Source organism: Rissa tridactyla, chromosome Z, assembly GCF_028500815.1.
Source record: "Rissa tridactyla isolate bRisTri1 chromosome Z, bRisTri1.patW.cur.20221130, whole genome shotgun sequence".
Taxonomy (NCBI): Eukaryota; Metazoa; Chordata; class Aves; order Charadriiformes; family Laridae; genus Rissa; species Rissa tridactyla.
The window spans coordinates 29,522,985-29,544,170 of record NC_071497.1 but is presented as its reverse complement, the minus strand read 5'-3'; the positions used below and the strand labels follow the sequence as shown (position 1 = coordinate 29,544,170).

The 21,186-nt window shown below is 36.8% G+C and overlaps 1 protein-coding gene across 2 annotated transcripts in view; it reads left to right on the top strand.

Annotated features, from left to right (window-relative positions):
* ADAMTS19 (ADAM metallopeptidase with thrombospondin type 1 motif 19) overlaps positions 1-21,186 on the top strand; it is a 147,178-nt gene that overhangs the window by 40,915 nt on the left and 85,077 nt on the right. For both annotated transcript variants that reach the window (XM_054186933.1, XM_054186932.1), the window contains exons 6-7: positions 61-218; positions 9,749-9,792. In XM_054186933.1, the coding sequence (XP_054042908.1) occupies positions 61-218; positions 9,749-9,792 (202 nt within the window). The remainder of the gene's footprint in view (positions 1-60; positions 219-9,748; positions 9,793-21,186) is intronic.

Here is a 21,186-nt window from a genome sequence, read left to right as displayed (position 1 = left end):
CTTAATTCTATTTACAGAATCATAATTTTAATACAATGAATTCGTTTTTTTTATTTCCAGGCAGATATGTATATTGGACATCATGGGGAAAAAATGCTGGAAAGCTTTTGTAAATGGCAACATGAAGAATTTGGCAAGAAGAATGATATACACTTAGAAATGTCAACAAGCTGGGGAGAAGACATGTCTTCAGTTGATGCAGCTATACTGATCACAAGGTAAAATACTAAAAGATGAGCATTAAAAATAGGCAGTGGCATAATATGAACATAAATCAAAGGAACTGATAGATGACGAACACAGTTAGGATTACTTTTGCAATGAGGAAGAGTGCAACTTGAGGCTTTGTCCAGAACTCAAAGGTAGTGGTAAAGATGGTTCAGAAAGCAGTAGTTCCCAGATGGTAAACATGTGAAATGACAAACAGGTCGCGCTCTTGTTTCTTCTTTGGCTGTGTAGCTAAGATTATAGGTCTGATGTCTCACTCCATGCGCCTTTATTTAAAAGAAGCAGCACATGCAGACCTGTAGGTAGTTTAGTTCAAAACACAAAAACATATTTTGACCATTCATAGCTGGATCAGCTTAACACTAGGCATATTACTAAGTTATACTTACCTCTAATGGATCTAGAACTGGTATGCTTCATTGTGTGCTAGAGGGACATCGTGTACACAGGATGTGCTCTGCAGCCACAGGGGTGTGATCCCAGATCTGCAGTTCCTTATAACGCTTAAGTATCAGGCATTTCACACATTTAGATGGAAGTATGCCTCCAGCTCACCTTTTTCCTCCCAAGCAGATGCTGTCATGGTTTAGGCTGTAAGAGGTGCACAGAGGGATGCATTTTGATGTTCAGACAGCATACAGGCAATTATCCGAAGAGAAGGAAAGAATGAGGGTCTGACTGGTCTAGGGCTGGGCTTGGTGCCATTTTTGAGTTGGACCTTGGACTGGATGACCTTCAGAGTTCCCTTCCAGAAAATACCTGTGATTGGATATATTGGAATACAGTTGTGCTGTTCCATGCTAGTTGGTGACATGGTATCCTAAAGCTGTGTGTAGTCTTTCAGTTTATGTGTAGCTTTATGTTATTTATTCAGGGTAATTTTACTAGGAGCTATATTCAGTTTTAAAAAATTAGTTTACATTCTGATTACTCCAATACTTATAATGTATTTCAATTTTCTGAAACAGAAAAATGCTTCCCTAAATTTCCCTGTTTTGGAGAGCCAGTCACATACTGGAAGCACAAAATGATGAAGTCCAAATTGTCTCTGGTGACAGTTTTGTTGCTGTTTAATCCCTTACCTTTTCTTAGAAAAGCCCACACCTATCTATTCTTACTCCATGCCATCCTCCTCTATTTGGTGTCTTTGTTTTATGGATTTTTGGGTCATTGAGGGGGAAGATGAGGGTTTTTTTATACATTTGTACATCAGCTAAGCAGCAATTCTTCACACAGGCTTCTCTGAACTACCATAGACAATGTGAGAAATAATGTTCTCTCTAAGAAATTTCCATTATCTCATCAGAAAACATACTTGGGATGACAGACTGAAAAGAAATTTTTCAGATTAAGACCCAAAATTGATTTTAATAGCAGTGAGTGTGTTGGTGAGGGAAGAGTCTAGGTGGAGAAGGAAAAGTATGAGTAGGAAGAAGGCATAAACGATGGCCGAGTATCGTCCAAGTCATGGGGTTGATGAGCATAGCTGAAGCGGAACAGACCTTCTTACCTCTAGCTGTACTTTGTGACTGTCCAAGGATAACTGAGCGATTGCATACTGCTTGGTTGCTAGGAATGTGGGGTTGTTGAGTGACCTCTTGCCTGTGCCCTTGTTGTCTTATTTCATCAGCGGAGACAGCAGAACTTCAGCAGCTTGAGGGAGCATCAAACCCTTCAAGCCTGCATCTCAGGCACTGCCAGGAGACTGAGTCTAGGGCTGTTTTTGAGGCGTACTACTCGTAAGTAGTGAGATACTATGAAATAAAGCACATAACACCTCTTCCCTCTCGCTTTTCCATCTTCACCCTAACCAGCCTTTATGGGAAGAGGCAGAAGGGTTCTGAACTGATGAAGGCAAGGCATTAGTTAAGCAGTCAAGAGGCAGCGGTCTAGAGATGTCTTTATCAGCCAGTGCGTTTGGCGAGAGAGCTTTTTGAATTTCATGCAGCATTTCCAAATGGTAAAAAAGCTTGTGGAAGGTCTAATCATGTGTTAAGACATGCTTTTCTGATGTGCTTTGTAATAATGATATTCTGATTTGAGTTGCCTACAAGTTTTTACCTGTTAGTTTCCTTAACACTGGGATCAGTGTTAAGGAAATTGAAGTAGAGAGCAGGGAAGTGATTGGTTGGATGTCAGATAGTAAGTCAATACTGGAGACAGAAATTAAAGATCTGTTCTTCTGACGTTTTTATTTTTTCAGTGGTATTGTTCTCTGGACTATACTACCTTCCATCTCAGAGCTGCTTTAGCTGCCAATAAATCATACCAGTGTGGTTTGCTGACTGTGGGAGTGTTTTGCTAATCCAGGCTCCCTCTGCACATCATCAGGTTTATGGTATAGCTAACCTCATGTGTGGCTCCACTTGTGTGTTTTGTTAATTCAGAGTCTCATTCTGTTTTGCAAACACAGAACAAGCTCCTTTGTCACAACTTCCAAACAGTTTTGGACAGCAGACCTGTTCTATTGAGAAAAATAATTTTGCTTAGACAGATGAATACCAACTGCTTGGTATTTTTCAAGTAAAAATGTGAAGTTTTGGTTACCTGACACATTCTGTAGCAGACCTCCTAAAACTTACCCACACCTCCCTTTTTGTCTCGCGTGATAATAGAACAGCAAGAGTGCTTTGAAAAAGCTTGCCTATGCTTTCACATTCCAGTTGTGTCTAGTAATCAAGAGAATTAGAAATGAAGTACTGAGTATTCTGCAGAGATAATGTTTAATGCCTAACTACGAAGAGCATAATGTGTAAGAGAGACTGTTATTCAATGGTCACAGAGCTGTCATAACCTTTTAATGAAAAAAGTACTTTTTAAGACTTATTTTTTCAGAAAGCAAAACTGTCTTCTTCCCAGAACTTTCTCTACTGCCCAAATAGGCTGTAGTGATACGTAGGAATCTGCTACCAATTTGTTCATTTCACTTCACTGTAGTCCTATTTCAGCCTGTGAATTTTTGTTTAGTTTCCCTCTAAATTGACTTATTCTGATGAAGTAATGTCCTGTTTAAAATGTGGTGCCATAACGTAAAAGGAAAACAGAAAGAAGAAATTTGAATACTGTATTTAGAAGTGATTCCCGGGGAGGTTAGGTATAAGGAGAATGTGAGAATTAAGATAGAAATTGTTTTAAGGACTCTCTTGATAAAACTGTCTGATTCACAGTTATAAATTAGTGCAATCACTTTAGAGATATACATATCAGGAAGTACTTATCTCTGAGGAAGACGTACCGTGGTATGTCAGCATCCTCCTTGCCTTTGAGTTACAGAGTGTGAGCGCACAGAGATTAGGCCCGATTTTGGTGGCCACTGAGATGATATTACCAGTTGCTATCTGCGTAGGTTGTCTGACCTGAATGAGGCAACTGAAAGTAAGTCAGGAAAAGACCCATGGCATTCATAGTTATTCTATGACAATACTTAAGTTCTAATACTGCCCCTATTGCAAACAAGGTAATTAAAGCTTTGATGTGTATTTAAAAAAAAAAAAACAAACAAACAAAAAAAAACCAAAACAGAAAAGGATAAAAGAATGAGGAAGAATCTACCTTTACTTAAAAATTATGCATCACGCTGCTTTTCCAGTGCATAGGTCAATCTGTGTCACAATGTTGTTTTAGAAAATTTAGTAAACATGAAAATAACATAAAAAAAAAAATCAAGTTCTGTATTCTCCTTCTAAGAATTGCCATTTTCACATGCACTTGTGATAGAAAGTAGATCTCTGGTTCTCCTAATATGCATTAGATAGCGATATTCCATGTCCACAGTGTACATCAGCTGTTTATTCATATTCATCTGCAGTATCTGAAATCTCTTTGCTCTGGGTGATACAGAATTGAAACAGTGCTGCACTTTCACTGTAAGAAAGTGCCTCACTCTATAAAAGTAGACAATGGCGTAAACAGCGCTTAGATTTGCTAAGTATTGTTTCATTTCCAATTGTTCCAATCCTCCAGAACTCTACCCAAAACTTGGACAAGAATTTATTAAGTGCTGCTATTACCTTCCAACGTGCATAAGAAGTACAGTTCTTTTCCTGACTTTGCTTTTTACTAGCTTCCTGATTATAACAGTTTGAAACAAAGATACCTCCTCAAGAAAGTCAGAGGTGGAAGACTGTGAATGACCTGTGCACAGAGACTAACATTACAGGGTCACCCAAATAGGTTGCACTGTCTGGCAGTCCAAAATTGTTGAAATGTAGTGGGATAGAAATTGGGTTATTAAGCTACTACTGCTGTCCTTAAACTTATAGTGGAATTCAGGTCTAGAAGAATGAGTTCATGGAATTGCATGGTGAGAGATTAAATTCTTAATTTCGCCTTCATAGTGGTGTTTTTTCATCACTGTAATTTCGATACTGCCAACTCTTGATATTTTTCCAAAGTTTTACGGTGTTTGCTGCTTTTTCTTCTCATATCAACAGCAGACATCAAGGGAGTACATGAGACTCCCGCGTGTCCTTACTGTTAATTATTTACTAACAGGATTGTAGATGCAGAAGGAAGCATGGAAACGTGAAAAGAGCATACTTTAGAATCACAGGTGTCCTTTGTTTAAAACACCACTATCTCCTGTATTTATCACGTTCATTTTAAGACATGTATTTTTATCTTACGTTTTTTTAAATATCCCACTGATTTTAAGTCATCACATGCTGTGGGTTATGGTTTTTTCTTCTCTAAATGTAAAGTGTTTGAGTCTGTGACGTGATAATAATGTGAAGCTTGTAATAATACATGTGAGAAAAATCTGCATGAATTTACCTGTTTCTGTCAGCTTGTTGTTTTGAGCTCTAGTATGCAGGCTACATATATTCACTCATACAGATCTTTTATGTGGCATTGTATGGACCTAAACTGAATTTTAAATCTCTGATTACCTAGGGCAAGTCCCTAACATTAAATTCGGTCAGTTATTTTTACATTTTATTTTTCTAGTGAATAAGAAAACTAGACAGTCTTGAGACAAAGATTTAAAATAAAGGAAGATAAACTGTGTTCTGAAGTAGACTATTGCCACAGTTACTTACTTTCAGAATGGACAGTGGTATCTTGTTTCTAATTTTTGTTACTTCACCTTTCAACCATGGATCTCTTTGTACCCTTCCCTGCTGCAGAGCAGTCAGAAGGCTCCTCCCTATGTAAATACTTGCAGGCTGTGATCAAGTCACAACTCATCTTTCTCTTAGATTAATTTAGAGAGGTTTTTAAGCCTGTTTCCCAGACATGTAATCACTCTCTTAGCTCTTTCCAGACCTTTTCCCATTTTGCAAATTGTTTTTTGAAGCATAAGGACCAAATTGGACACAGGAGTGTGTGAACGGTTGTACTGGTGCCACGTCTGATATTTTCCTGCATCTTTATCCAAGCATACTGTTCGCTTCTACTGCCTTTTTCCAAACGCTCATTTCTTTTTGTTGTTGTTGTCATCATGCTGTTGCTGTGTCTGCTTGAGTTTGGGGGTCCTGTTTTGGCTACATTAAAATAAAAGTTATTCAGATGAGTCACCTTTAAAAATTGATTTGTCTTCATTCCTGTTTGTATTCTACCTATTCTACCAGAACTCATTTATTTTTCGAACTCTACCAGTAGTACTCTCTTACTTTTTCCAAATCATTGTTAAATGCCAGTGCTGACGCTAGATTCTGTTGGACTCCACTTAAAAACACCTTTCTTGGCTTCCTGACATTTCTGTATCTGTTTTGAGATGTTAGCTACACATTCAATTCAGTTATTAGTTCACTTACCACACTTCTGAGCTGTTATTTTTTTAGTTTGGCTGAAAGGTGAACTTTAGAAGAAGGCCTGTTATCCTTTTTAATTTCAGTTCAATTCTGCAGAGTCTAAATGATCTGTTAACTCTTTAAAATATGTAAATACAGTATTTCCTGATTTGCTAAAATACATCGTCCAGTGCATACTGGTTCATTTGAGGTTTACCCTCAAAATACTAAACAGTTTCTGAAATAGCATTTACAGTGGTAAAATTGTCCATTTGTTTAAATTCCCAACTGAATAGTAAATGTGTAATTTATCTTGGGGTTCATTAGCTCCAAAATTGATTTTAATTTAATTTTTTTAAAGTGCATTTCTTAGTTAGTATGTATGTGCCCAGTTTATATGTCGGAACAGTTTCAGAATGTCTTGTTACTTAAAGAGACAAGAACATCTGCAGTGTTGTCATTATTCACTTAGCACGGTGCAAATGAAGGCATTTGCAATATGATGAGAATGTGATTTGCCAGAGGGGCCATTAATTGCAACTATTCTTTATAAAAACCTTATGATTTGAGAAAACTTATTGCTTGGGCAATAAACCTCAAATATATCTTAAAAACTTTTAAGTCCTAGAATCAATGGCAACAGCAGGGGTTAGACTGCAGTTTCAAGCCTACTCTGCTTTATTTAAAATGATGAACATTAGAGAAGTTAAGAAATTGAAAGTAGGGTGAAAGCCAAAATGAAGATTTGGCAGACTGGTAAAATCCATTATCTGTCCTCTTCTGTTTCTTCTTTTGTCCAATCTAGCTTATGGAAGGCAATGATAAACTGGCTTGGACAAGAAATAGGTCTTTTGACCAGTATGCCTAAAATAAGTGTTAAATTTATCTAAAATGACAAATTGGTGCAAACTATTAATAAAAAAAAAGTCTGGATTCTTCTTTAGTCTTGCCCTGCTGTTCTTGATGTCTTCTGTTACACTTCCCATCTACACATCAGGATTTATTTTAAAAAAGGGAATGTAATAAGGTACTTTATATTTAGAAATCAGATAGTCTTTCTTTGCTGTCAAGGCCTTCCATAATGCTACATGTAGTCAATTAAAAATGAACTAACTAAATATAATTTGCTGAAACAATGGATTAGTGGTTACCCGTTCTTGCTTAGAATTCTTTCCTAGGGATAGCCAACTCATTCAAGCTTGAAAATCAGTCCTGGATTTCATGAAAGCTCCTCTTTTCTCTCACTCGAATAAGGACCCGCTTTCCCTTCCACGTGCATGCAAAGTAACTGTTTAGAGAAATGGAAGCTGTGTGCTGGGTACTGGTTAGAAGGGGACTTTAGTGTGCTTTAACCAGTTCCTTGTTTTCGGTGTTGGATGTGGTTACTAACTTGTGCCGCAAAACTTCTGTATTACTAATGGTATTGCCAATATCATTGCCCTATTTTGCTAAGATAAGGGAGGAAAAGAAAAAAGGCAAATAATCTCAGTGGCTTTCCTGAGGGCTTTGTAGTGTGCTTTATTGCTCTATTTTATACCTTCTCTTACTTGGAAGAGTCTGTATCCTCTCTTCTGTTTCATGTAGTTTCCATATGCCAGTTCCATATATATATAAAGTGTGGAGGTGTATATATATCTGTGTGTATGTTATATACACACACAGGAACATCATTATAATATGATGGAATATTTAAGTTACCGTGTGGGAATTAGAAAATGATTTCTGTGAGAGTCATTGGTAGGTCTAGCTAGAGCTGTAAATCTTTACTAAGGAGCCTAGTCTCAAATGTATATAATGCATTCATATTCTTGGAAATTAAAGGAGGAATTACATTCTTTCGATGTAAATCAGGAACTAAGAATTGTTTATTGTATTCCCTCTTGCCAAATCATAGCAGTACCATTTCCCCCAAGTCCCATAATGAAACTCTGGATGCATCACATAACCATAGTCAGAGTCAGCCAAGAAGGAAAAACCAAACAAAAACAGCTCAGTAAGTGTATGAGAACAAAGCTATTACATAAGCAGAAACCTCTTGGATATTGGCAGTTTTTAAATGTTAGATGGTATTCTTGTACATTTGAAGGTATGCTCTTTTTTTTTTTTGCTTGTTACATCAGTTAATATTTATGATAGTTGTATGAGTGTGCATGGAAGACAAACTATGTCCTTAGATTGTCTTTACACATGTTCTCTTGCTTCACCACAAGTACCATATTTCTAATCGTTCTGTCATGTTGTTTAACAAGACAATAAGTCCCTTGTGTAACATAGCACAAAACAAAGAATTGTGTTACAACCCAATGCAATTTGTTGCAGGTTTTAAAAAATAAAAGAGCTTTCTTCTGTGTCTGATTATAGTTTCTTGTTCACCACCTTTGGCTTAATTTCCAGGGCTCTTCTAGGTCGATTCCCAGAGTTTCTTTATCAGTTTATTTGTAAGATTTGTTTCTAGCACTGTTGTTTTACTTTTCTACTCTGTAATTATCTGGCAATGGTGACTGGAGAATCAAAAGCTATATAACCCCATGTCTCTGTGTGGCCTTTAACAAGTGTCAGAAGTTTGCCATCCTCTTGAGATTGCTTTTGGGTCTAAATCGCTCTGTGGGAATAGTCTGTGGGAAACAAAAAAAACCAAACAACCAAACAAAAAGCTCTTGGAATACTTACATTTGTAGAAATGATAAGTATCACTAGTCTACTCTGCAATCTTGTGCATCAAACAATTCTTGCATTTTTTTCCTGGAAAATTAGTGTTTATATGTGTATGTATCTTTATCTGTATCAATCCATGTGCATATCTATGCAGCTTCATAGACAGAGTATAACAGTGAAATATCTCTGGCCCATATGGTCCCTCTCTAAAAACAAGAGACTGTTACTCTGTGGTACAGATAAAGAACAGAAACTTCTTTATTTGCCTAGGTTGTAGTTTGCTTAGATGCTATATGTGCGTGTGGAGTTGTCATTTGTTCCCTGTTGTTTTCCCCCCTGCCAGTTCGTGCATACCTCAGCAATCCCATTTTTACTTAAAATAAAAAATGAGCGTGAGTTATAAACACTCCAGTAAAAAGAAGCTTTTCCTTTGCTCTTATACCTTTATGTGTCTCTGAGAATAAGTAAAATAGATGGGAAATTAAAATGATTCCCAAGCAGGTGTTGTTTAATGTAGAGACGAGATATTTATTCCACTTCATGCAATTGAGTAGTCTTATTTATACAGCTATGGCTATATTAAAATCTGTGTTGGAGATAGGATAGGCTTCTCCCAGAAAGTTGTTTTTTAAGTCTTCCATCATTAGAATGGGGTGCTCTAGCAGAAATGATTCTCCAGAATGTCTTCCTATTAGTCATTTTAACAATTGACTTTTTAGCACAAAAACTTTCTGACTCTATCTCTGATCTAAATGCTGGATTACAATGCTTCTTTTGGACCTGATATTAAGCACTGAGAATATTTTTATTCCAAATGAAAGAAAGACTAACTTTAGAGTTGTGACATTTCAAGATACTTACATGGGGAAAACCCCAGAAATTAGGTACAACGCAATTTAAATACATGGTACAAGTTTTGCCACCTCACTACTCCTAAATCTGTTCTAAGAATAAACTTAGTTTAAGTGTGCTGGGTAGTCCTGGCCTTTGCATCCCCATGCTCTTTGTGGAGATAATGCCGTTCTGTAATTATTCATTGAGCCATACAAAATATTTGTAAATAGGTCACACAGTTGTTACCAGTCTGACGGCTTGGCTTGCTTAACATTTTTCTTTTTCCCCCCCAATTCTAGGAAGGATTTCTGTGTACATAAAGACGAACCATGTGATACTGTTGGTAAGTAAATAAACTAAGAAACTGCGTGTATAAACCACTTCATAAAAGGTGTTACATAAATAGAGATGTGAAGCTAAAAGATGACAATAGCATCAGTGACGGGTAGCGGTAACTAGCTGAAATATAAAATAAATGTCAAATGCAAATAATAGTTCATTAGATTTGTTTATACTTCTAGCAAAATAATACAATTAAGTACAGTATTGCCATGTCATTCATAGAGCAAACTTTAAATACTTTTTTTTTAATCTCACTGACAGCTTAATACCAAATTGTTTTAATATTCTTAGTTCAGAATATGAAGGTAAACAAATGTGTTTATGATTCTTTTTTATGCAATGGATTTAACCTTGGTGAGTATATGTTTATAATGGTTAAAAAAAGTTTCTGTAAGTACATAATGTAACAGTAGAGCAACATAGTATTTATGAACTCTATAACTTCTGAAGTGTACAGGATGTGAACTATTGTGCAAGGCATCTCATGACATCTTTGATTAAAGTGAGTGCTAGCTGCACCGAGTTTTTCTATCAGCAGTTGTTAATTTAGTTCACACCCTTTCGGAAAGACGGTTTTTCAGTGTAAAGATTTGGTGGAAAAGGTAGGAAGAGGTAGGGATTGTCCAGTTGTAATTCTGGATAAAAACATGCCATGTCACTAAATGAAGGATGCCATGGCATGTTTTTACCCTAGAATTTCTTTTGGCTAACAGAAGTCTTCAACAGTTCTATATGTAGATACAAGTATTCAGAACCTAAATTTTTGTCAATAAGATTAGGATGATAGCAATGGAATATTAACTGTTGTCATGCTTGTACTCCCTCTAGGTAGCAGAGAAGTAGATTTTTTTTTTTCCTTTTTAATATCCATGGCAAAAGTTTGAAGAGAATTCTCATGTAAACTGTATTGCCTCACTTCTTACTAGATTTTTTTCTCTTCCTGCTGTGTCAACCTAAGTCTATGTAAGAGTGTCTGTGGGGTGGATATCAATAAAGAATCCTTCTAAATGAAGAATGGAATGTTTCTCACAGCAGTTAGTGGTGAAGAATTCATAGTGTTCTTCCACTAACTGCTATTATGGTCTCAGGTGAATTTTCTATGAGTGTTTGGTGCTCAGAGGCGTTTATTTTTGTCTTGTAAGTGGAAAAATGTTTCCTTCCAGCTGAAAGAGAAAACGATTTGACAAGAAATCTTCAGCATCTTATGCTGATCAAGCTGAAGATCAAATCTGGAGTACTTCCAGTATATCTAAATCAGGATAGGCTGCTCTCTGGATTGCACAGATGAATTGAATGTATTCAAGGATTTTCCTTGAAAAATGTTTTCTCTTTGGCTAAACCTTGGAGATAATAGGGTGACTATACATCAATGAATTTGTCCATGGAATTGTAAATGAGATAAGATTGAACTGACTCATGTATCAGTCATTCACATTCCTATGATGAAGAAACTTGGATGAAAGTTGAAAATGAGGCAGTGCATTAATTGTAAGTGCACAGGAAGTAAAGAGTTTGCAGTCTTAATATAGTGATAAGCAAAATGAAGTAGAGACCTTAGTTGTCTAATTTGGCATTTTGTGGGATGGCTGTTGTGGACTTTCCCACTCTGGGTGGTGGAGTTTAGAGTTTTCTTTAGGAACTGAAACATAGTTCATATGTGCAGTTTTTTCCATATTAGGTACAGTTGTGCAGCAAAAGCTAAGGTCATTCTTTTCCTGTTGTCCCATCACTTATTATGTGAATTTAATCATTAGTTTTCCAGACAAATATAGTGCCTTTCCATAAATTCAGTGTGTCATTTCTTCCATGCACATTTACAATACTGTGGGTCCATGCTCATTCTTAAAAAGACAATGTCTTTTCTGAAGCTCTTGTCCAACATCATCTGTGAGCTGATCTAAGGAACAGTTTTCAGAAAAGTAGGGAGAACTTGGTGCATTTCTCGTAAAGAGAATTTTTGAATTGTCTTACTAGCATGGGTGTATTACACCAATATTGTGAGGATTGCAGGTTTATATGCAAAATTGTTGAAAGTATGGTATACGGCATCATTTCTTTTGCTTTCACTAGGAAAATGCGAATGGAGATGTGTAGTCTTAGTTTAGCTCATGAGTTAAAGGTATGAAAGAGCAGTTTGATCTTACAGTAAATCTTCATACAGCATATTTATAGGCAAAAGGAGACAGTACATTCCAGGGATGTTTAACATGCTGAAAATTAAAGAATTTGCCAAAGAAAGTAGATGAGAAATGCTAATGTAGTATCAGCTGTACAATTCCTATCTGTCCAGAGCTCACCTCTCCTTCCCCCAAAAAGCCCCCAAAAGAATAAACCACAATACAGATTTTTTCTGCTATAAGAAGTGGAATAAGGCCATTCTCTGTGAAATGTTAACATAGCTGTACATGTACGTGAGGCAGTCAAGGTGATCTTTGTAGCACATTACACAATCCAGAAATGAAAGTCGTGAGAAAGGAACATTTACAGGACAGACCTCATTATTGGAAAGGGTTGTCATGTTGGATCATAGTTCTTCCCGGTGATGGATACTAAACAGACAAATACTGGTTTTATTGTTTATTCATTAAATGCCAAGACTCACAGTTTTTAGACTGGACGTGAGTACCCACTTAAGCCAGATGGAGTAAGGGCCAGCATCCTGTTATTCAGACAAAGTTTTCATGTATTTAGGTGGCAAATAAATTTCTCTGTGCTTACAGTCATGTTCCACTCAAAGTACAGTGCTTATACACTCTTCAATTAGTACTTTTTCATTGTCTCTTAAAATAACAGAGTGATTTATATGAAGATTTAATGGTTTAAAGGTAACATTAACCAAGAACTCTGTTAACCAGAAAAAATCATTTGCTCAAAATGAAAAACATGTGTCAAAGCTCCCTCGAAATATATAATTTCACTCTTGATTTTGAAACAAAATACATAGTGCCAATCTTCAAAAAAGTTCCTGTATAAAAGCATTTAAGGTGAACAAATATAAGATATTTTCTCCATAATGATAGAAAAAATGTTTTGGAATGTTTGTCAGATTTCTACATTCTTAATCGGGAAAAAAATTGATCAAGCACAAAATATATTGACACTTCATATTTGATAGTTTTGAAAAGTATGCAGAAATAGAAGAATTAGTTCTGGAATTTTATTTGATTACCCAACACGTGTTGAAGTTTAGAAAGTAGAATGTCTTTATTTTACACTTTTCAAAGTTACATTAAGTATTATATTATTACTAGAAGTGTTTGGAAAGCTCTCCTGTAGCCAGGGGAGTTGTGGGGCTAGTTTCTTAATTCACACTGTAAATCCAGAATAACTCAAATGGATGCCTTCCTTGACTAATCTCATGTTTCTGTAAAACAATAATCTAGACTCTTATGTGGTATCGGTCAGCCCAAGTCAACTGATTTCCGCTAAGATATTCTGATTTCAGCATTGTTGGTTGTCACAGCCCTTTTCAAATTCCACGAGGCAATTGTTTTAGCATCAAAATCGACCAGGCCCAAGTGTTCCTGATCTTTCTCTTGTTGGTTAGCTACAGCAGTCTTTTATTTTTATTTTTTTTCTCCTGCTGTTCTGCTGATGTGTGTGCTCCCTGTTTCCTATTCCTGCACAGAAGTGAGATCCTGTTGCTCCGCCACTGGTTCTCACAGCTCTTCTGTAGCTTAAAGAGGAGTTTCAGACCTTGCTTTACTGTACGACCATCAGGGACATACTATGATTAAAACAAACAGAGGGCTTGTCTGACATGTGAAGGTGTTTATACACAAATTAAATTTACTTTAGCTAGTGAAAAAATTGGTTTAAATTTGTAATTGTCCAAGATTCTTTCCCTCAGAAGACAACTGATTCAGGCTCATGGCATTTCTGTCCTCCAAACAGGTTTCTTTAGCTTAGTCTGAGAGACCTATCTTTTAAATTTGTGGTGATTGGGGATGTTGTTCTTTTTCTTGTGCTGTATACAGGTAAAATGATTAGTGTAGATGTCTCAATGAATTTCTGAAAAGTGTAAGAAATAATTCAGTTGTCAATTTTCAGGAAATCAGGTCTGCACTAAAAGAATCACCATGACATATAAACTGGGGGCTAGTACGTGCTGTGTTGTTCTTGTGCATGCATCTTCTGGTGTTACCATATTTAAGTAACTGAAAGGAGCAACAATTCATGGGGCAACTTGTTAGTGGATTATTGCACAAACCTTAGTACCAGCAGATGGAAGTCAACAGGTATTTTCTCACTCCCTTCAAGGATTAGGCTAAAAAATAAACACAGGAAGACTATTTATTGAAGCAAGTGTATGCACATATGAATTTCCCTTCCTTTGTCTACCTTTCCACTGCAGCAATTAAGATTTTGAGTCTCCGAGACATACTTCTTTTGGATTACATTTGTTGTTTGCTGCTAGCTAACATCTTCTGTGGACACATTATAATACAGTGTTCTTAGTGTGAAATGTTACAGGCACAGGCAGATTGTAAAACGATGCTCGTCTTGTGTTGGCATCAGTTTGGAGCCTCGTTAATCTGCAGTAACTGAGGGAATGAGTGTTTCTAAGGGAGGCCGTGTCCTTTCTGGGACTGCCCTGCTTGGAGGCTGCTCACTGACTTGGTTTAGCATCCCTCTGCCTTCTTTTCCAGTCTCTCTTTGTACCAGTAAAATGACTCAGCAAACCTTAGCAGAAACATGCAATTGTGTTTAATGAAAATTGTGATTCTTTGCTTAACTAGCTGTAAAATTTTGTTTGTAGCTTCCATGCAGCTCGCTCTTTGCATCAAAGCTGTAGGTTTAGATTGATGGATAGGTTCTAGCAGGGTGCTTGAAAGCTTGCTGATGCGCTGGAAGTGTTCGGGGAGGCATGATGTTGTTATGGCAGCAATATCATCTCAAAATGGTTTTCAAAAGACGTAGGAATGAGCATAATTACTACATCTGGAAATACTGGCAGGCTGAATGACCCACAGAAGATCAGTGAATTAGCAAGTGAGAGAATCAGGAAGAGAACCCAGCATGTTCTTCCTCTCCATTCAGCCTGTTACATTGTCTGCATTTCTAGTGCCTATGACATGGCTTTTAAGAAAATCTAAAATGTTCATATGCTGTCATATCACTGCAAGTTGTAAAGCTCCAAGTAAATTTTATCCTTAAAGTACATGTAGAGTTTGAAAATAATGTGCAGACAAAAAATCTTCTATTCTACTATTTGAAAGCTGTTGTTTTAGTAATACTATCCTATCGTGAATATTAATTGTAGTTCCTGCTGGTAGTTGTTTTTGTTTCTAAGTCTTTATTGAAGACAGACAATTCCAGATACCAGACACTAAGCACTTGAATCCTTGTATTATTCCTTGTCTTATGCTATCTGTTTGTACAGGAAATATCTTCTCCCATCCCTTGTCAAAAGTCTGCAGGTGTACAACACGTACTCTGTAAAATGTTGTGACCATAGTTAATGTTTTGAAAGATTTATGATAGCTGGTAAAATGTCCTAGTAACACCGATTGCAACAAAATGGGAAAAAAAAAAGGTAGTATTTCCAGATTCAGTTACCGTAAGCCTTTTACTGCACTCAGTTAAAAAAGGATGCCTCTGTCAAAGGAGGGTCACGAATTTTCTCAGTATAAATTGAGGTCGGTTTGACCTAATGTGACAGAATTATGAGACGTTTAAAAGATAGCTTTTGCCTTAAATAGCATGACCTCAGCTGATAGTTTCAATAGTATTGTATTACTGCAGCAAGGTGAGGTGGCTTTATTTTTAAATACATCTCCGGCTGACACACCTATATTGTTCTGCACAAACATGTTTCCTTTAAAGCTGATACCATTTGCACATACTCTTAGTCCTGGTTGAAATTCCCAAGTAACAGGATGTTTTAGGAAGAGTAAATGGAATTTTTATGATGCTTTATGAAAGACAGAGTTTAGCGCATTTCATTGATCTCAGAGGAGTGTCAGTGCAATGTTGTGATTTTCATCTCCTGGAGAGAAGGTAATTAAATGCTGTTTTCAAACAATATTTTTTATCTTATGATATCACAAAAACCCCAGGGTTTTCTTAAAAAAATAATATTATTATTTTTAAAACCTGATACTGTATCATTTGATCCTGTATTTTCAGATACCATTTTCAGTTAAAACATCAGCTATAAGAACATTGTTTCCCAAAAACATGCTTTCATCTAAACTGTTTACTAGAAAGCATTTTCCAATAAAATGCTGACATTGCAACCTCTAAACAGAACTCCTTTAAAAACTCTTGTCAGATTGTTTTAAGGGGATGCTACAAATACAGTATATTATAGATTTCTAGGTCTGGTAACAGCTTGTGTTGCAGAGAGAAAAACAATGGTGGAAAAATGAAGCACCATCACGTCTTCATTCTGTTGCAAAGGATCTAAATAGCATGGATACAAATAATGACCAGTAAGGAATCAGACAAACATCTACACAATAAAGACCGTGAAACAAAATGAGGTGAAAGAACACGTCTTCCATCCAGCTTAGCAAAATGCCAAAGATAGATTTATTTACTTTTCTTTTCTAACATGAAAGCTGTAGATCTTTAATGCAAAGGGCTTTGCCTTTTCCTCCAAAACTTGTCCCCAGGGATGAAGGTTTAGTCCAGCCCTATGCATTAAGAGATAACGACAGAAATAGGGAATTGTGCAGGCTATCATTGTCCAGTGGAGGTTAATGCTGGAAATACTGAAGCTGAAGGCTTAGGGCCTGTTACCAATGAACAAGCAGATGAAGAAGTTGCATAGAACACGGGCAGCAGCGCTGAAGTGAACTTGAGAAGTCTGTTTCCCCGTGCTTCCTCATCTGTATCCATCTGGTGTCCCTGCTCTTATCCAGAAAGCTGCTCTGTTGTAGTTTTGCGTGACTGCCCTCAGCGTTACTATCTGGGGGAGCGGTAACGGTTTGCTGGGAAGCAGGATGAACTCTGTCGTGCTGAGCCCTACGCTGCTGTGGCTGAACTCCTGCAGGCACTTGGTCTTGCCAGTTTAAAGCTAGTTCAGGTACCCGTGTGCTGCAGAAGGAGAGCCCTTGCCACATAAGCCTTGTAGGCAGGGTTAGTCTTTCTGACGCTCTACCACTTCATGTGGTTGGGTTCTGGTCTGCGGCTAGACAGGTCAGGACTGCTAGACCCTGCACTGTGTTTCTCCAGAGGAAGGGAAAGGAGGGAAGAGGTGCTGCCACTGTGTTTTCAGTGGGCATATTTGTGTTAACTGGGATAAAGAAGGAGGGGAAGTCTGCTCCCCCGCTTCCAGGCCCTCCCAACCATCAAAACTGGATCCTGCAGCGTGTGTCTGTTTCCTAGAAGATACTAATTTTTTATATTCACTAGAAAGGGTTTTTTAATTTATTTTTTTCTCTTTTGTTGAGGGACAATTGTGGAAGAAATACACTTAAGGCAGTTACAAATCAATACTGTATGTTGTTCAGTTGTTGACACTTGCAGGGGGCAAGGGGGATTTCTTACCAGTCATGCCAAACAGGAATCCATAAGCACCGAGGCCTGTTGTTTATGGCATGTCCTAATGTTGACATGCATTTTGGGAACAAGTTTCTCCACAAGACAGATAAGGCTGAAAGTAGGGTGTGGACCAGAACTACCTCCACAAAGGATGGAGTATGGAACCTATGTATAGGTCCGGCCCCATATATAGGAGAGCGGTGGAGGTGAGGAGTTGGTAGTCTCGTCAGTCTTGAAGGAAATGGAGGCATGCTTAGAGAATGAAATCAGGGGAGGTTACAAAGAGTTTTGTAAGGTGTGTGCATACGTCTGTTATTTGGAACACCTTAGCATTGCACACAGGTTGGATATTGGTGAAAAGTGTTCTAAGTAAAGAAATCCTATTTGAGGTTGCCATCTTAAAATTCTGTTGACTGAAGTCGCCCGTACCTGGAGATGTACACCTAGCCCTCCAGCTGACCACTGTGACCAGCATTTTTTTCTGATATTCATCACTGGTCTAATTAAATTTGTGTCTTTTGTTGTGAATGTTACTGTCCTGGGTGCCATGGGGAATTCAGGGTAGGAGCATGAGCAGATGGACAGACTGGATGAGGAGGAGCAACCACAGCAAGTTTCTCAAAGTGCAGGCATAGGTGCAGTCTGTTAAACTTTATAGGTCAAAAATATTCTATGACATATGTCCAAGCTTGCTGCTATACAACATTTACAAAAGTGGTAAGAGCATTGTAAGCTTTGAGGTTTTGCCCTGTGAGTTGGTTCACCTCAAAATACAACTGTCCTGAACAGAAGATACTCTAAAGATATCCTGTGTAAAGGAAAGATAATTTTTGTCAGTAAGATTGCTGACATTCAGAGAACTGGGTTCACCATTTAAGCTACAAAAGACTTCCAATGGAGATTTCCAATGTGTAACCTAATCTAAGCCATCCATATAACTTTTACAATATGTACAATTTTGCATTCATACAACATTCTCTTTTACAGCAAGATCATGTTAAGAAATTCACTGACCTGTATATAAAGGAACACCTCATACAGTGAGAGCAGGAGCATCTTTTAGGTGCTTTTGTGGAAAAGCTAGCCATAGAGATCTCACTCAGTTTCACATAATGAACTGTTGTTTTGTTTTTTTTAAAGTACTGTAGCTCAGATGTGTATCCAGTAGCTGCAACTGCCTGAGTAACTACAATGTTCATATGTGGCTTCTGAACATTGATTTCTCCTGTGACATAGCTAGGATGTTTTATTTAGTATAATTTGAACTATGTGGAAGTGTAGAAATGCAGAAGTTCCCTAGGAAGTGATATCCATATGATATACAGTATGTCTGGTATACAAATACCGTTAACACACATTTTTTTTTTAAATCATGAGGGGAATTTTGAGTTCTTCACTCTACAGAATAAAACTTGTTTTTGTCAGTGAGAGACATGTCTGTAAGTACAACAGAGTGGAACCTAATTAGGTGTGAATTCCAATAAATGTAAAAAACCCAAAACAAAATTAATAAAAGAATTTAGTCTACCTCATGTGTAATAAAATGTCAAATGAATTATGCATGCTATGTACAGTTTCTCAGGAAAGCAGAAGAACGTAGAACTACAATACACACGCTTAGTCATTAAATGCAGACGTCTGCTATTGCAAGCCTCAACTTTATTCCTCTTCTAGATATATTAAATTCAGTTTTAGAAATTATTATGATTCTTGATTCCAGTAAAACTCTTTAAGATGCAGTCCCATCTTACTCTGCATCTTATTTTACTGAGTTGGACTAAATGGCATTTTTCCAGTGAGACCAGAGAGCTAGGTTTTCACGCCAAAACAGACGAACCTTTGTTTTCAAGCTGTGTTGTAACTAACTCAGACAGAAAATAACTAGGTTACAAGACATTAGATTGTTTTCTTTTCAAGCATTTTATTTTAAGTGTTTAAAGCTTAATTAATCTTAACAGTAGTAGGGTAACACAGAATAGATCTCTAAACAGACTCTTGATGGCAATTTCATAATGACTGAGCTTACTTTTAATTACTAACAACTTATCATACATAAAAAAAAAGTCTTGTATTCCTTAAACAATTGATCAAGGACTTACTGCTTCAGGCAATTCCTTGATTTCTTCGTTTTATTTTATTTATTTTACTTCGTAGTAGTTAGCCAATGCATTTAGAGAGCTGAAAGTGAAGAGAAAAAAATACTTTCTGGTTTTTTTTTCTGTTTATACTACAGAAGTCACTTACTTCTTTCTTACAAAGTATATGTTAACAGTCTGTCTTAGGAAACAGTAGGGCTTTTGAATGTGTTTAGGAAGACTGGAAGGTTAATTTTCATGTTTACATCCAACTTCAGAAGTTTACAATGAAACCTGTATGTAAATTCTAGATAGAGCTGAGAAAATCTCTGACACCTGTATTGAACTTCCATTAGCCTGTGGATGTTCTGGTTCCAGGCATAACAATTTTTGAAAATTAAGCAGATGAACATGTTACTCATTAGATGTACAGGATAATTTTGTGTATTTGATGATAGTGTTGGTAGTTATGATTGTCTTTAGTAGTATTTATTTGTATAGTAGTTATACATTAAAAGTAAGTACAGAATAGTTGAAATAGTATTAAAGGTGTGATCATTCCTCAGTTACTAAAGAAATCAACTCTTTAAGATATTGTGGTTATCATGAAATATCTCTGAGGTTAGCGATTATTTTTTCTTACATTATAATAACAACTATTACATCCATTTAGACCTTGTCTAATTCTTGTTACACATTCCAGTTCAGAGACATTCAGTTGTGCTATTTCTTAGGTAGGTTACATATTGTGATTGTTTTTAACATATCTTTAAATCCGAGCAAAGTCAACTTATGTGCTTAATTGCTAAATCTGGTTCTTCTCAGTAAGTGGTCCTGTAACGTGTCACAGTACCATCCATAGTTCTTCATAATTCCGTGTGCAACCATATTCCTTCTATGAAAATGTAATGTAACTGTCATTTTCTACAGATTATCTACTTCATCTCTAGGTAAATTTTTGTACTTATTTTGTATTGTTTTCTGTATTTAGTCTCAACTTACCTGAGGTGTTTAAATTCTGTCTTAAACGAATTTTAAATCTAGTAAACTTACTTTATTTAACTAATTTTAACATTACACTCAATAGCACTTAGAATATTTGTGCTTGGAGCTAGAACTTTACTTTCTTTCACAGGCAAAACTCCTGTGTCCATCAGAAAAAGGTATTCCCAAGTAAGGACAAAAGAATCTGTAACAGCATACCCTGCATATTTGCTTTGTGTTAAAGAAAACAAAAGGAGATTGCAAGCTAATTATCACAATAATATGTGTTTTTCTTGTGAATAGTGTGTACTTTCCAACTTTACGTATGAATCCTTCAGCTATGCATGCTAGATTCAAAAGCGAACAATCATCGAAACTGCAGACCAATACTGCCATGGTACGCAAGAGATGCTCATGTCAAGGCTAGGGGAGGGTGGTGAGACACAAAGCAGAGGACAGAAGTGGGCATGGCTTAACGAAGCTCAGTTCTCTGGTGGCAAAAAGTCTTTCACCAGGAGAAAATATACAGTTTAGCTAATCAGAGTGCAAGAGGTAGACAAATGAGTGTTTTAGTGACCCTCTCACCGCATTGAACAGTCAGTTATGTCCTGTATCATTTTAAAAGTGTTGAAAAGCTGAATCAGGCCCAAGCAGCTGTGAGCTCTTAAAAATATCTTTCTTTGTGTCCTGGATTTTGCAACTTCAGTACTTATCTTTTATAACTTTTTTTTGTGTGTGTGAAAAACATTTAAATGAAATCTTGTGTGCATTCATAACAAAAATGTGTGGGTTGCCAACTGTAAGTAATCATGCATTGACAATCAGTTACTCTCTATATAAATAATACT